The 15,503-nt window shown below is 37.8% G+C and overlaps 1 protein-coding gene across 2 annotated transcripts in view; it reads right to left on the bottom strand.

The window, feature by feature from the left end:
- The window catches only part of INO80 (INO80 complex ATPase subunit), a 64,284-nt gene that overhangs the window by 39,963 nt on the left and 8,818 nt on the right, over window positions 1-15,503 (bottom strand). For both annotated transcript variants that reach the window (XM_030948819.1, XM_030948820.1), the window contains 12 exons: window positions 14,604-14,770; window positions 14,446-14,513; window positions 12,205-12,366; window positions 10,326-10,446; window positions 8,891-9,105; window positions 7,825-7,878; window positions 6,173-6,376; window positions 4,691-4,886; window positions 4,430-4,497; window positions 3,906-4,115; window positions 3,272-3,352; window positions 2,036-2,131 (listed from right to left, as the gene is read on the bottom strand). In XM_030948819.1, coding sequence (XP_030804679.1) covers window positions 2,036-2,131; window positions 3,272-3,352; window positions 3,906-4,115; window positions 4,430-4,497; window positions 4,691-4,886; window positions 6,173-6,376; window positions 7,825-7,878; window positions 8,891-9,105; window positions 10,326-10,446; window positions 12,205-12,366; window positions 14,446-14,513; window positions 14,604-14,770 — 1,642 coding nt within the window. The remainder of the gene's footprint in view (window positions 1-2,035; window positions 2,132-3,271; window positions 3,353-3,905; window positions 4,116-4,429; window positions 4,498-4,690; window positions 4,887-6,172; window positions 6,377-7,824; window positions 7,879-8,890; window positions 9,106-10,325; window positions 10,447-12,204; window positions 12,367-14,445; window positions 14,514-14,603; window positions 14,771-15,503) is intronic.

Below are 15,503 nucleotides of genomic sequence, written 5' to 3' on the forward strand. Positions count from 1 at the left end.
TTACTCAGACCCTTGCACAGCACTGACTCCTGCCACTGGTTAATAACACTGTACTGCCATCTCCTGCCTGGGGGAAACACAGTCAGCTAAGACTGGGAGGTTTGGGAGGGAGGAAGAATGCTGCTTTCTGAGGCGGTGAAAAGTCTTACAACTTCAACTGACAGTTTCCAAAAGCCTTTAATTGAATACTCTTCCTACTGTTGTTTGTAAAACAACCAGACTGACTGAAAAGTGATTTGTCTTTTAGTTTACATATTCTGCCAGGGACATAAATTCACTGTGATTTACTACAAGCAGAACTGACTACACACTTCTGTATGATTAGAGAAAGAAACAAAACTGGTTGAAAATAAGATTGATTGAAGTTGTAAACATGTGACGGTAAGTTTAGAAAACTTATTTTTAAAATACATTTTGTTCCATGGATGAGGTAAACATCAGCATGCAATAAGATCAGCATGCCAAAGAACAGCTATACAATGATATAAACAGTTCGGTGTTTAAGTCAAAAAAGAAAAACTATCTTTTCACAAGCATCCTGACTGCATTTTTCAAACATTTGCTGTATTTCATTCCTGAGATGGAGAAAGCATAAACAGTTGCTTGCCTATTCCATACAATGAATAGATCAAAGGAAGTGAGACAAAGCAGATAGATTGGCCAACAGCTCTCAAGTTTTTTAATCAAGAGCCCCTATTATTTTGGGCTACGAAAAGACATGAATGGATTATTTTTTCGTTGTGTTGGTTTTTTTTTCCTTTGAATGCCTCCTCAATAACACAAGTGTTTGAATTTCTTCAGCTGAATTTCTTAGTTGCTTTAAAGGCTCGGTAATGCCAATTTATTCCAAAATACAAGTCACTCAAATAAAAACTATTGAACTATGCTCTAGCACAACTTCTTCTCATACAGATACCTCAAACTAAACAACACCACAACCAATGTACAGTCTCATCAAGATCTCCAAAGCAAGCTATTTGGTGAAAGCTAAGTCCTTTAATTTTGCCCTGCCCCAGATCAAAAATCAAGTATCACTTATAGTAATACATTCAAAGTTTCTTCGTCATACTTTTTTAAGTAGCCAAGACATTCAAACAATTAGCCTGATGTTACTGGTATAGCGGTTAGTCACAACTAGGTGTCTTCTACTGTTTTCTGTAAAAAGAAAAATCTGATGTTTCAAAAAAACCAATCAAGGCTTCTTTATATCAAAGGTTATTATGTTAACAACCCAAATACTTAAATTATGATCTGTTCCTCTTTGCAGATGTAACTGCAAGCTTCTGACACTTCTGTCTATCCTGAATTCTGAAATTACAGCACTGTTTTAGCAGTACACATTTCTTTTCAAATTTTCCTTTGCAACACTCCAATGTTTTCCACTGGGGGACAGGTAAGCAGCTTGTTTTCCAGTAACTGATAGTTCCTTGCTTTCTAATTTACTGTTTACTATGTTTTCACAGTCACAATATAGCTGAAAAATTCCGTTTGTTTTATTTCAATCTTTTTGTTCTTATCTATTTATGCTTCACTTCTCTGCTTTTCCTTGATTATTAACTGTATGTCCATATTTCTTCTATTTTTATGTAATAACTGTATTTTGCTTCCCTCTTATCTGTTCAGCGTTTGTTCACATACAATCTTGATCTGACTCAAATTCATATGAATGACTGAAAACACAGCTCTAACCCCAAAGACATTATATAAAACTTGGTATATAATTCTTGGTTCTGCTGCCAAGCCCACACATTAAAATTATGCATTCACTTCCTGACCTACTACAGTTCCTTACTGAGAAGGTGTCATTAAGTCAATGCAAAATGAAAACCATGTAATTAAAGTCAGAATATTTTTAAGCCCTAAATAACTAAACACTTCAGAAAAATACCAGGATGATGGAAAAAAAAAATAGCAGAAACAGGTCCATTACAGAGTTTTATATTCAGTAAGCACCCAGATGTGATACAGAACTCAGGAGAACAAAATAGTTTGCTCTCGAGGAAACAGAAAGCAATTTCTTGGACATGCTTATTACCTTAAATTTAGGTACAAATCTGGCAAACTCCTGGTGCCAGTTGTTCAGAGTAGAGGCAGGTGAAATTATTAAAAAAGGTCCCCAGATGTTCTCTCTCTGGAAAACGCACATAAAAAATTAAATTTAAAAAAATAATTGAAGTAAGGTGATAAAGAAATGGTTTGATATGGTTTTAAATCTACTAAATGACAGTGATTACATGAGAGGAAACTGTATGCAAAATAGCAAACCTCTTCCTGCACAGTAGGGTGATACAAAATCAAACAGAGCAGATCTAATGTTTAACCAAAACTTATTTCACAACAGCAAAGTTCTTCCCAGAACAAACTCCTTTGTTTCTGAGAGTTGCCACCTGCATGTTACTAACAGCCCCTGTCATTTTGATAAGAACTTGAGGTCATATTGAAAAACTTTGCTCTGCCACATCACAAATTACAGTGCTCTCTGGTGAACAACTGAGTTGATCCATTAATATATTAGCAGTTACAAGCTGGCCCTCCTAAGGGAAGGGCAGAAGAAAAAAGCCCTGTGTAACCTTCGAAAAATCTCTGGGTGGAGTGGCACAGGAAGACAAGCTTATCTTGTTTTTCTTTCCATACAGATGAGCTCAAGAATCTTCAGCTCTGCACACCTTTACAGTATTTTGGCTAACAGTAGCAGTAACGTAAAGAAATGCACACAATTGTCACTTGGTCACTAGTGCAGCTAATTTTGCTTCTAGTATCACTTCATTGATATCTCCTATTTAGGGCAAGTGACTGGATTGCAATCAAGACCTTTATTTTTTTTAAATAAATGTATCTATTTCTGCATTAAGAAGTAAGCTCCTGTTGCTAATTCTGTTTTGTTTGTCTGCCCTGGCACAAAAGAATCGCTATGCTTCCTAAAAAACCCCACTGGAATATGGAAATTAATGCTAATTGCCATGAAGCTCAGAATCTGAGCACTTTGATCTGTAAAACTCAGTGAACCATCAAGTGTGCGTGTTCTCTCCTGAGGCTTTTACATTCAGTGCAAGTGAGAAGATTTTATTCTGTGAATAAATGAAAACTCTATATAAATAAAAATTGACATACATTCATATTTATAACTATTTCAATGGCTCCATGTGGAAACAATATATAAAATAGCCTTTAAGACATTTAACCTTTATAATCCGAAATTCATTTCCAACATGTGAAAAGTATGCATCTTCTATGAAGCATACTACCCAGGAACAAGGTACAACCCACCTACCTCAGCCAGATGTGCAAGGAGAGCAATACTTTGTACTGTTTTACCCAGACCCATTTCATCTGCCAGGATTCCATTGATGCCCTGCAAAAGATCCATAAATGAACACCTTCACTTTACTACTTTTTAAACTACAAAGAACTGGCAGAACAGTTGCTACTGAATTGAGTGGGAATAACCCCACTGTAACAACTCTGAAACTTTATCATCTCTTGCATATGCTCCTGAGATGTAATTGATCTCAACTGTATTTCATTCATCTCTCAGTCTAATTTTTCCCTTAAGCCTCTCTGCACTTCATGATCCCAATGTGACCTGTGCACACTCACAAGGACAAGATTGCCTGCAATTTATCTGCTGACCCAAGTCTGAAACAGTATACAACTACAAGCAGGAAAAGTCTCTTCCATGTATGATCTAAGTGATAAACAGTTGTATAAACCACACAAAGAATATTGAATTCAAAGCCCCATTCAAAGTTGTTATGTCCTAAATAATCAAGAACACTGGTACATGGCCTACCTAGTACTTTTCTTTCTTCCAAATACATTAAAGATCAACTATACACAGTCAACTTTACTCTAATGACTTAAATAATCCCACAAGTTATAAAAATTTGCAAGAGGTACTCATATACCTGCTCATATAGGTTGGCCAGCCAATTCATGCCTTTCAGTTGATAACCTTTCAGTTTTCCATTGAAAATGGTAGGCTGTGGAATATCTTCTCCTGCTCGGATAGATGGGTTTGCTAAACTGTAGCTCTCTCCAAACCCAGTCCCAGATTTGTTAGCAGCCCGTAAAGCAGCTGCCCGGCTCTCCTTTGCATCTTCATCAAATGATCTGGTCTGAACAGGAAGAGGAAGGTAATGCATAAGATGGTGAATTATCAAGAAACTGTAGTGTAAAAGGCTTTACAATTCACATTAAGACACGATACTCGCCAGAAATGAAGAGAAAATAAGTCTGTTCCTACAGCCCAAATCCTTATACTCTGGTTTTCTACTGGTTTAACACAAAATGTGTATATGGAATTAAATTCAAATCTGGCCCCCGGATTAACCTTATTGACTTGACTGCTATGAAAGATCCTGGTACTGTGGTACTGTACAAGCCAATTACTCTGCTTGCTCTTCTACTTCATGGATCAAAAAATACATACCCGGGCTTGATGAATCTGGTAAGCATCCTCAGCATTCTTCAGAGCTTGGGCCTTGTAATAGTTGCTATCTGAAAATACCATACCCATATTAGAGCTCTGCATCAGTAACCACTCAAACACACAGATAAATTCCAATAATTGCAGCAGTCCTTCTTGCAGAGAAGGATGTTATGCTTGAAATTGTTAAGTTTTCACAGTAACACACAGAGTACAGTAAATTTCAAAAGAGTGCAAGGAAAGGACTGTAGATGAATCATTTACCATAATCTTCTTGGGTGATGTTGACCACTACTCCTCCACCAATATCAATCTGCCTTTGGGTAGAACTGTCTTCCAGTTTGCGCAGGATTTCCTCCTGTATCCCATCATGTCCACTATCTCGTTTACGACTCATAAAATGGGCATATAATTCAGTTTGTGTGATCAGAAAGTTCAGTTTTCGCTGCTGTCTCTTAGCCTAAGAGAAGAGCATTTATCAAAAACAAAAGAAGGGGAAAAAGAGACAGGATAAGAGTTCAATGTTAAAGATATAATTAAACAAAAAAAAATCATCTAATAATATATCAACAACCAATCTACCTAGATTATGTTAAGCACATCACTTTGAAGTGCTACATTATTAGTTGCACATAAGAACACTGACCAACACCATAAATATCTATACTAAAATATAAAAATGTTGTAAATGAAAAGTTTTTTTAAATTCAGTAATCATTACAAAAAACACCATAATCTATTAAGAGAAAGTTTCAAAGTTTTGTTTACACTGAAAAATAAAAATACCAACAAAAAATAGCACAACTTTAGTGGTTTATAGTAAAGGAACTCAGCAGTTAAGAAATGCTCTCATGGCAACCTCACTCCCACATTCTGTTACTTATTAGTAGAGGGAATTATGGTAGTACACATGAGTACATCAACAGGTAATAGATTTGAGATATTATCATTACTCAGCATTCAGCAAGGCATTGCGGAAGCTCTGTTCACCCTTAGGCTTTGGCAAAAAATGCAACTGTTAAAATTTGTCTATTTATCTAAGTCAGCAGAAAACTTTACCAAATGTTAATGAATTTGTAAGAATGAGAGGAACACAATAAATGCAAGCATAATTTAAGCATTATAATGCCTTATATTTAGTTTTAAGATTCAACCTTTCCTCATATAAGGTATATATATCTAGAATAACAACCACAGTTTCACTAGAGAGCTTTTACAAGGAAACTCTCTTGAAGTCAATCCCTTTTACTCTGTAATAGAGTTCAAGAAGTTGCCAGCTGGTTAACAAAAAAGCAAGCACAGAAAAATTCTGTGTCTCGTACATAAATGACAGAATCATCTTACAGCAGCAGGGGAAAAAAAGAACAGGACAAAAAATTCAATGTCAATGAAAAAGTGTCTTCCCTTCTGGATCCAGAAAGATATACAAACCATTACAAAATATTGGCCCTTACCAACACTGAGCTGTGTATGTCTGTGAGACATGCACAGCTTCTCTGACTCCTTCCTCAATTTTACTCAATTATAAAGAATTTATGCAATTTGAAGGGTTTTTTTTAATCACCTCCTGCTAACATTAGAATAATTACATAAATAAAAATAAGACAGCAGAAGAAATATGTGGAATAGCACCAAAACAGAACAAATAACTGAATTTCATGGCTTGGATTTAGAAACTCAAATTATCCAGTCACTTCTGTGTCTCCTCAGCATATGAAGTATCAGCAATCTGTGATTTTGCTGTACCTCTCTCATCTCCTCATCCAGCTTGCGTTGCTCCAGAGCCTCCTTCTCAGCTCGTTTCCGATGCTCTTTTTCCACCTTTTCATACTTTTTCCAATAGAGAAGCATCTCCTTGGTGAGACGACGTGCTCGTGGTAGAGTTTCCTTACAGTTTTTCTGGGCTTGGATAGCAGCTCTACGGACCTCCCTCATGCACTGGTGGGCCAGCTAGAAGGAAATAACATTTGGTAACAGTGGTAAAATGGGCAGATTGTAAAGAAAGCCAGCAAGAAACAGTATCAGATTTAATTATAACCAAGTCTGATACTTCGAAAGAGAAAAAATTGTGATACTTTACTCAGCAGCAATGCTTCTGAAATGGCATGAGAGAATGCAATCTTTCAAAAAAATTTTGAGATGGTGGAGAAGACAAAATCTGAAGACAGTTTCAGCATGGCATAATACTTAAAAGACTGATCTGATGGATAGGTCCTTGAAAAGGACTCAGAAGAACAAAATTCAGGGCTTACCTACAGCTCTTACTCACCTATTTCTTGACACTTCTCTGGAGTTATTTTTTCACTTTACAATAAGAATATAGTTAAGAATACTGCAATAGCAGTATTGGTGGAACACGATTCTGTTCACATTAATACACAGAAAAGTGAGGGAGCATTCTACACTTTTGCTACTATTTCATGAAGCACCAGAAAATGTAATTTTTTTGTTCAAGTAGAAATTATTTGATCACATTGCAATAGTGATCAAAATTGCTGGGTTTTTAGTTTGTGACAGTTTTTTCTTCCACCAAAATTTGCACATCAACAATTCTAACATACAGATTTCAAATGATAAAACAAAATGAAGGGGAAAAAAAAGTGGAACTTCAAAAAATGTAAATTCTACTGGCCAAGTTTCTTAAACATATAAGCAAGTCTCATTTTCTGCATTGCTTACATACATATCCCTTTCTCGATAACGTATATACAGAACGCGAAATTTCCTTCATCACCTTGTCTCTAACAATTCTCAGTCATATACTTGATTACCTTTTCATAATTAGCCATATAAATGAATCAGACACTTGAGCATAACCCTTGGAAAGTGCTCAGAAAGCTGTTACCCAGTGTTTGTAAGCAAAGTTCTCCAGGTAGAAACAATGCCAATTCTCAGAGAAGAGTCTGATGAGAAGATGGATTACTTTCGCAATCACTTATGCTGAAAACTGCTCTATTTAAAATCTCAGGTCCTCTACATATTTATCTAAATTAAAGCACTTAATATTCCAAGAGCCCCTTTGATTTCAACCAGAATGCTTAAAACCAGCAAGTTTTAATTAGCGGATAGATGGGCAACTCAAAAGTCGAAGTGTACCAAAGCCACTAATGTACAGTATCAAAGATTAGTAAATTTAAAATGTACAAACTAAATCTTTCAAAAGCCAGAAAGATCTCATGAAAGGAACTCATGTTGTTTGTTTCATCTGTTGCTTATGAAACAAGACAAAACAACACAGCTAAAAAATGAAAAGCCTTATAATAAATCACAATTACTTGTATACAGTTCTTTCTCCTATACTGCCCTGCTAGTATAGTCAGTATTGTAAGAAACAGAGAGGTTACAGTTTGTTTATTATATCCAGTACAAGGAACAGTATGAAACTGAACACCACCTACCTTTTTGCTGTTGGTTAGGAAGAGGTTACGGGCTGAAGCTTTCTGTTTGTATGCCTGTAAAAGAGCACAACCTGTAAATTAGTTAAAGGGTAATAGCTTCACAGTATTTTAAAAAAATCACTATCTAGTCTTCAGCAGGTACATGTACCAACTTCAGTCATGCACGCTACTGTATAATTGAGAATAGATACTGTAATTATTTTTCATTTTGACTGAAACAGCTTTTCATCCCTAAATTACTGAAGGCATACATAAATATATTCCAAATCCTGACGGAAGCATGCAAAACACCACTTTTTTCACAATTGTTTCTTCAATTACTACTGTTGCAAAGCAGAGGTCTCCTATTCCATTTTTATCACTGAGGCAAACAATATTTTCCACTGTTTCCCAAAGATGTTAAGAATTTATGTAGATCCTATGTTCTTCACATGATCAAAATTCATCTTTTGAAAAAATATGGTCTCTCTCACTGCACATATCCTTTGTTCGGCTTTTAAGTCCATACAGGATGACACAGTCATGCCTTCTTGTAGAATTCAAAGTCTGCTGACTGTGAACTTCAAAAAGCAAGTTCTAAGGTCCACTCTGACCATCTCAGAAAACTACCAACAGTGAATCCAACCTTCTATTTCAAATGTGCCTGAAGCTTGTACTGTAAATGATACACTTTTCCCTAATCTGTTTCTGAGGTAAGGTTTGAAAAACACAGGTGTTGTGACTGAAACATCCATTTTCTGAACTCTGCTGTAAACCTAGATAGTGGTTTGCTCTATACTGCTATCCTGCAGATGAGTGTGAGTACCTGCTAGAGCTTCCTGCACTTTTCATTGCCAAGGATTGAATAGCCACGGCAGAGCACTGCATGATCCATTTAGGTACCACTGGTGATATTTCAACTACACGTTGCTTATGGATTACAGAATTCCAGTTAGGTCATTAATGACCACTGGAAAAATCAGGTCATACTTTACTCTGTTTTTCTAAGTGTCAAGTTCCCAATAAGTTAATTTTCTATTTCACTTTCTTGTATCATCACAGATCTACTGCCATTAGCCAAGCTCACCTTTGGCAACTCCTTCTTAACAATGCTAAGCCACACTTTGCGCCGACGTGCATTAAGCTGCTCAATAGACAAATGCTTTTTCTTGGACCCAGGTGGAGGTGTATCGTGGGAAAACTTGGCAAAAACTTTGGTCTGGTGATGGTGGCGTCGTGGTGACTCCTCTGAAGAGAGTTCTTCATCCCGTCTCCTCTTTTTCTTTACTTTTTTCAACTTGCCTGCATGGCAACAACAATCATAAAAATACATTTCTATTTTTGGGGCACATTTAATCAGACACCTTTCCTGAGTAAATTCTCCTAGTCAATTTATATGTGGAACCAACAAAAAAGCCAAACTTATCCATGTTTCCCAATTCTGGTGCAATTAATTTATACTACTAGATATTTTCTCAGTACTTTATAATGGAAAGATCTTCCTGTTTAATAGAGGGGTGAAATGCAATTACTTCCACCCAGGGAAACATGCCTTGAGAGTTAAAATGTCTTGGACTTGGTGCACATTTCTTGCTTTGTGGCAAAATTCTACTTAAAGCTACATAAAGGTAAGACTTTTAAAGGTGACAACATTATCATCTGGTACAATAAGTCTCAAAGCAAACTTCTCAGCAAAGAGAAGACTGCATTGAAAGATATTGGCATGTTGTCATGTCATACCAGCTTTCAGAGGAAATTGATACTGGTATCAGATATTAAAAATGTTTGCTGTGAGTATGCAAAATTATGGATGCTGCAAGCATAATGGAGAAAAAAGCTACCACAGTTAAAGGAACTTGCAAAAAGAATGGAAGCCAGCCTGAAATAACCCCTTTAAAACACAGATCAAACTTAAGTACTTATACTAAGAGAGTTCACCTCATGCTGACAGCTCATAGCCTTCTCTGCTTCTTTACAGATTTACAACTACTGCCAGACCAACCAAGAAAGGAAACTGTATTTCCTGGTAAATGTGCATCTCAGAAACTCCAGCTGTTATGTCAGAGATATAATTCTATTCTAACTGACATCAAACATCAACTCCGAGTTCCTTCTATTTTCCAGAAAACACTCACCCCCTGAAACTTCCTGATCACTAAAACTACAAATTCAGGTACTGGATAAGCTCTAAACTTTTCAAGGACCTATCATGTTTTCAAAACACTCTTGAGTAAATGAACCATGATATGAAACAATGTTTATAGATTCCAAACCACTGAATAAGGTCCACAAAGAAAATCTTAAGCTATGAAGTCCCCAGTCACACACCTTTTTTCCACCCTAGCTTTCTAGAAGCCAGAGGATAAAGCACAATATTTTCTGAAGACATATTCCTTTGCCAGAACACGGTATTTCCCTGCAAAACCCACAAGTTTTGAACATTTATGTTTAACCAAATGAAACAATGTAGGACAGAAGTTAAATTACAGCAGCCATTTAAAAGCATGAGTTCGTGACTTTACCTTTTATTTTTTTCTCTTCTTTAAACTTCTTTTTCTTGGGCCCTAGCAGGTGGCGCTGCTGCTCATAGTAGGGGTCGTAGGTAGAGAGCAGCCCCGCGCTGTAGTACTGGTACTGCTGCAACTGAAGGGGAGAGTGAGCAGGTAACACAGACAGCCCCTAAACAAGCTCAGATCTTGAACATAAAGAAGAGATCAGGAAGCATGCACTTCTCCATATTTTGCATTTGGTATCAACTATCAGAGAGTCTAAAGTGAAACCACTGCTCCCAGGGGTGGCCTCCAAACGGAGCACAGGGAACCGAGCCCACCTGGTTAAGTAAGAGATGCAGTGAAGGTTGCACTTTCAAAACATACTGCTCTGTCTTCTCCATGCAGGTGCTGCCCAGCAAGACAACATACTACATGAAGAGGTCCAGTTATTGGACCCAACATTTGTTTGGCCTGCATTCCCAAATAACATACATGTTCTACTTTATCATTCCAAAGGATGTAAAAGGACAGGTTTAAAGAAAAGGCATTTAAAAGACTTCCACAAGGACAAATAACTTGAACACTTAGATTGTCAAGTAAAAATATAGCTGCCTCAACATTTTTTCCTCTAAATGATGAAAAATGCCAGTATATTCCCAGCATTATTCAAATGAAGTAGTGAAGAATTCCACACAGGTTACACATAAACAGGCAAAATAAAGGCAGTACTGCTCAGAAATTAACTAATTAAAATCTAAGCATACTTTTAAATTAATAGAAGATTTTTGAAAAGTGAGATCACAAGCATAAACAAACTTTTCTGATATATGTTCCTCTTCCTCCATAACTGTGTACTGCTGATCTAACAATCTCTCACTGGTTAATTTCACTGGGTATTATTTCTTACAAGTCTGGAAAGAAGTATTTGTGTAAAATCTAGCAAAGCTATGACGAGTTTAAAAATGTGGTGTATGAATATTTGTGTAGCTATGCAATATTTCAAGAAGCTAACACAATATTGGTTCAGAGCTTCACAAGAAAACAAAAGAAAAAAGTAGAGAGAAGCAAAGACCTGGGTGGAAAAATATTTCTTCACTCTTCCGGAGAGATTCGAAAAGAATATAAAACAGGAGGACAAATTTTAACTTCAGACACATTAACAGATAACAGAATAGGATAACCTCCTTCATCTAAGACTTTCTGCTGCAATTCAAATCAGCAGTGAACATTTCTGTAAAAGCCCTTATAATTTGAAGAAATACATTATTAGAATCAAAGCAGCCATGGAATTTGGCTTACTATTAAGAAAAATGCAAAAATGCAGCAGACTATTTTCTTCTAAGAGAAAGAAAGAAAGTATCAAAAGAAAGTCCAAAACAAGCAAACAAAAAAGGTAAAAAGAAAGAAAAAGTCAAGTAAAACCTCAAATCATGTCAGAAAATGACAAAGTAGTAAAATAGGGACTCCCTTTCAAGACTGTAAACATCACCTTACTATTCATCACTTTAATGATGATATAAAATACACTTGAATAGCAGCTAGTACCTGTATTAGAATTTAACTCACAGCCTCTCCATTTTCATATACATTGCATATATATCATCCAAATCTTGCATTTTAACACCCAGAATTTGCTCTAGTGACTGGGACAGAGCACTGTGGAAACTATATATAACATGTGCCAGTACTAGTTATGTACATTACTGACAGATTCACAGCATCTTTCATTCCATGTATGTAATTGATTCAATAACCCTTGTCGAAAAGTGCTGTTAGACAGTTACTGTCTACCGAACAGTGTATTTTCCAGTTCACAAAATTGTGAGTTTTGATAAAAACATAAGAGGAGTTAAAATAATACAGTTAAAGGAAAGAATAAAAATCAAGAAAATGTAAAATCTCTTTTTACCTCCTTGTCTTTGCTATATTTACTTTGATGCAATTTTTTATACTTGTGTAATCGCAGCATATCGTGAAGTTCTTCCCTTGAAAGAGAAAATTCTTCTTCCTCCTCTCCATCCTCATCACTTGGTGAATCTGTGTCACTGGAATCATCACTCAGAAGGATACTCTAACAAGAATAAATGGGAACTAATTTAACAATCCCAAGTCCCTGTTTATTTATGCAAAGGACTCTTGAGCCTTTACCTAATAAAGGGGTGTGGGTCTCACCCAACTCACCCAATGATACTTAGCACTAACAATGTGTCCATCTAAAAAGACTCATAGAAAATAGTTTTCTGAGGAGCAGACCTGTATAGCAGTGAATCCAATACACATTTTCTGATTTGGAGGAAAGCAGTTTCCTGTTAGTTTGTGATAGTTAAATCATTTTAGTCCACTTTGTCTGTTTGTGGTCTCAGAAAAGCAGCAGTGAGAAAAGCCAAGATAACAGCAGGGGTATTTTGTGTTGTGTCATTTGCAGGTGCTTCCCCACCCCATTTGTAGTTTCTCCTGCTATTCTACCACTTCTACCTGCATCGGTTTCTGCAAGTTTGGCTCTTGTTTGACCTCTTGGCAACATGTTTTTGCAAACTTGAGATGGCTACAATACAGTGAAAACACAAAGACAGCATAAAGCCACGATTCTGCTCTCTTCTGCCACCCTCACTGAGACCTTGTACTGAGTTCAACGTAAAAACAAATTTTCAGTCAAGTCCCAAATCTCCATTTAATACATCTTATAATGGATTCGTTTAATTTAAAATTAATTCAGATTCTGAATGTAAACCAACTGCCAAGCCCACCACTTAACTCCATCCTCATGTGCCACATCCACACACCTTTTGGACACCTCCAGGGATGGTGATTCCAAAACTTCCTGGGCAGCCTGTTCTAATGCTCGACCATACTCCCCAGTGAAGAAAAATTTACTAATATACAATCTAAACCTCCCTTGGCACAACTTGAGGCCATTTCTCTTGCCCTACTGCTTATTACTTGGGAGAGAAGACTCATCCTCACCTCACTACAATCTCCCTTCAAGGGAGTCCCCCCAAATCTCCTTCTCTTCAGGCTTAATACTCCCAGCTCCCTCAGCTGCTCCTCCTAAGACCTGTGATCCAGAGCCTTCCCGAGCTCCACTGCCCTTCCCTGGACACGCTCCAGCACCTCAATGTCTTTCTCATAGCAAGAGGCCCAAACTGGACACGGGATTCAAGGTGTGGCCTCAACGGGACACCAAGTACAGGGGGTCAATCACTGCCCTGGTCTTGCTGGCCACACTACTGCTAATACAGGCCAGGATGCCATTGGCCTTCTTGGCTACCTGGACACTGCTGGATCATGTTCAGCTGCTTTCAACCAGCACCCTAGGTCCTTTTCTGCTGGGCAGCCTTACAGACATGCTTTCCCCAGCCTTTAGTGCTGCATGGGGCTGTTGTCACCCAGGTTCAGGATATTCACTGCATTGAACCTCATGCAATCAGCCTTGGCCTATGATGCAGACCCCTCTGCAGTGCCCTCCTGCCCTCCAGCAGACCAACACTGCCACCTAACTTGTCTGCAAGTGACTGAGGGTGTATTTGATCACTTCATTCAGATCATTGATAAAGACAATAAACAGGACCAGGCCCAGTGCTGAGCCCTGGGGATCACCACTGGAGCTGGCCATCAGCTGGATGTAACTCCAGGCACCACCACTGTCTGAGCCCACCATGCAGGCAGGTTTTCACCTGGTAAACCATGCACCCATCCAAATGTGAGCAGCCACCTCATCAAGGAGAATGCTGTGGGAGATGGTGTCAATGGCTTTACTGAAGTCTAGACAGACATCCACAGCCTTTCCTTCATCCATTAGGCAGGTCACCTTGTCACAGAATATAATCAGGTTGGTCAAGCAGGATCCGACTTTCATATACCCATGCTGGCTGGGCCTGATCCCCTGGTTATCTTGCACATGCTGTGTGATGACACCCAAGATGATCTGCTCCATAACCTTTCACAGAGCACCAAGGATAGGCTGACAGTTATGTAGTTCCCTAGGCCCTCCATCCAGCTTTTCTTGTAAATGGTTGTCATGTTTGCAAACTTTCAGTCAACTGGGATCTCCCTGGTTAGCCAGGACTGTTGGTAAATGACTGAGAACGGCTAGGTGGGTAACTCTACTCACAGATTCCACAATAGCTGCATTTCTTTCCAATATTCTTACCTTCAGCCACTTTCTGCTTTTCTTCAGTTTGGAAAAATTATACAAGCTCCCTTTTTCAGACTTTGGTTCTGTTTACAGGAAAAGAAAAAAGTTCTTAGAAATAATGCTTTTCGAGACTAACCCAAAGAAAGCTGAGATTCAACCTAATACATGCCCACCTGGCTGGAGTACTCCATTCAGGGAATGTGTGTTCAGCATCCCAGAATTCCCTGCTCCAGAAGACTCTCCAAGCAAGGAGTCTGGAGGCTCTTCCTTAACTTGCATCAGGGGATCCCCAGACTGAGGCAGCAAAGGATTGTCATCCAATCCATCTTCACTTTCATCACTGCAAGAAGATCCATAATACAGTGACAATGACAGGATAATATTCAAAAGAGAAGATGACCATCCAGCTTTCTTACATATGGGCATTTGTCTAAATGTTTGAGTATTGACTGCTTCAGATGTAATTTTACACATTAGAAATATTGCTGTTAATAATTTCCCATTTACCCCTTAGCAACAGTTAATCATGAGACCAGCCTGGCTATGCTATCAACCTGCACCTCCAGTCTTCAACTAGGTGTCTAGTTTTAGAAGCATGAACTATTCAAGTCAAACCAAACCATAATATTGTCATACTCACTGGGATATGTAAGAAATGTACATATACCTTTTCTAATCCTTTTGTGGGTCTTAACACATGCTTATAAATATATCTGTTATCAGTTGCCCATTCTGTTAGCAGTTCTGTAACTCTGCAATACTGAAACACTGATGAAATTACATATTTGATTGTTTTGGGACAGAAACACACATTGATGATGCCTCATTGCTACAACTTAGACAAATTCTGCATCTGACAAGTCTTTCTATTTTCTTTATGACTAAAGGCTCTAAGTGTCCCTGAAAATCTACTTAGGGCTTCCTCATTCTACTTTTTGCAGACAAAGAAAGTTTTGGCCACTCAGCTACCAAAAAAGAGCTTTAAAACATTGTACGAATTTGTACATGAGCTGGTAGCACACTGTATTATCACTATGAACTGAGAGAAGCACAGTCCAAAGTCTTTTATACAA

The sequence above is a fragment of the Camarhynchus parvulus genome, chromosome 5, assembly GCF_901933205.1.
Source record: "Camarhynchus parvulus chromosome 5, STF_HiC, whole genome shotgun sequence".
Classification (NCBI taxonomy): domain Eukaryota; kingdom Metazoa; phylum Chordata; class Aves; order Passeriformes; family Thraupidae; genus Camarhynchus; species Camarhynchus parvulus.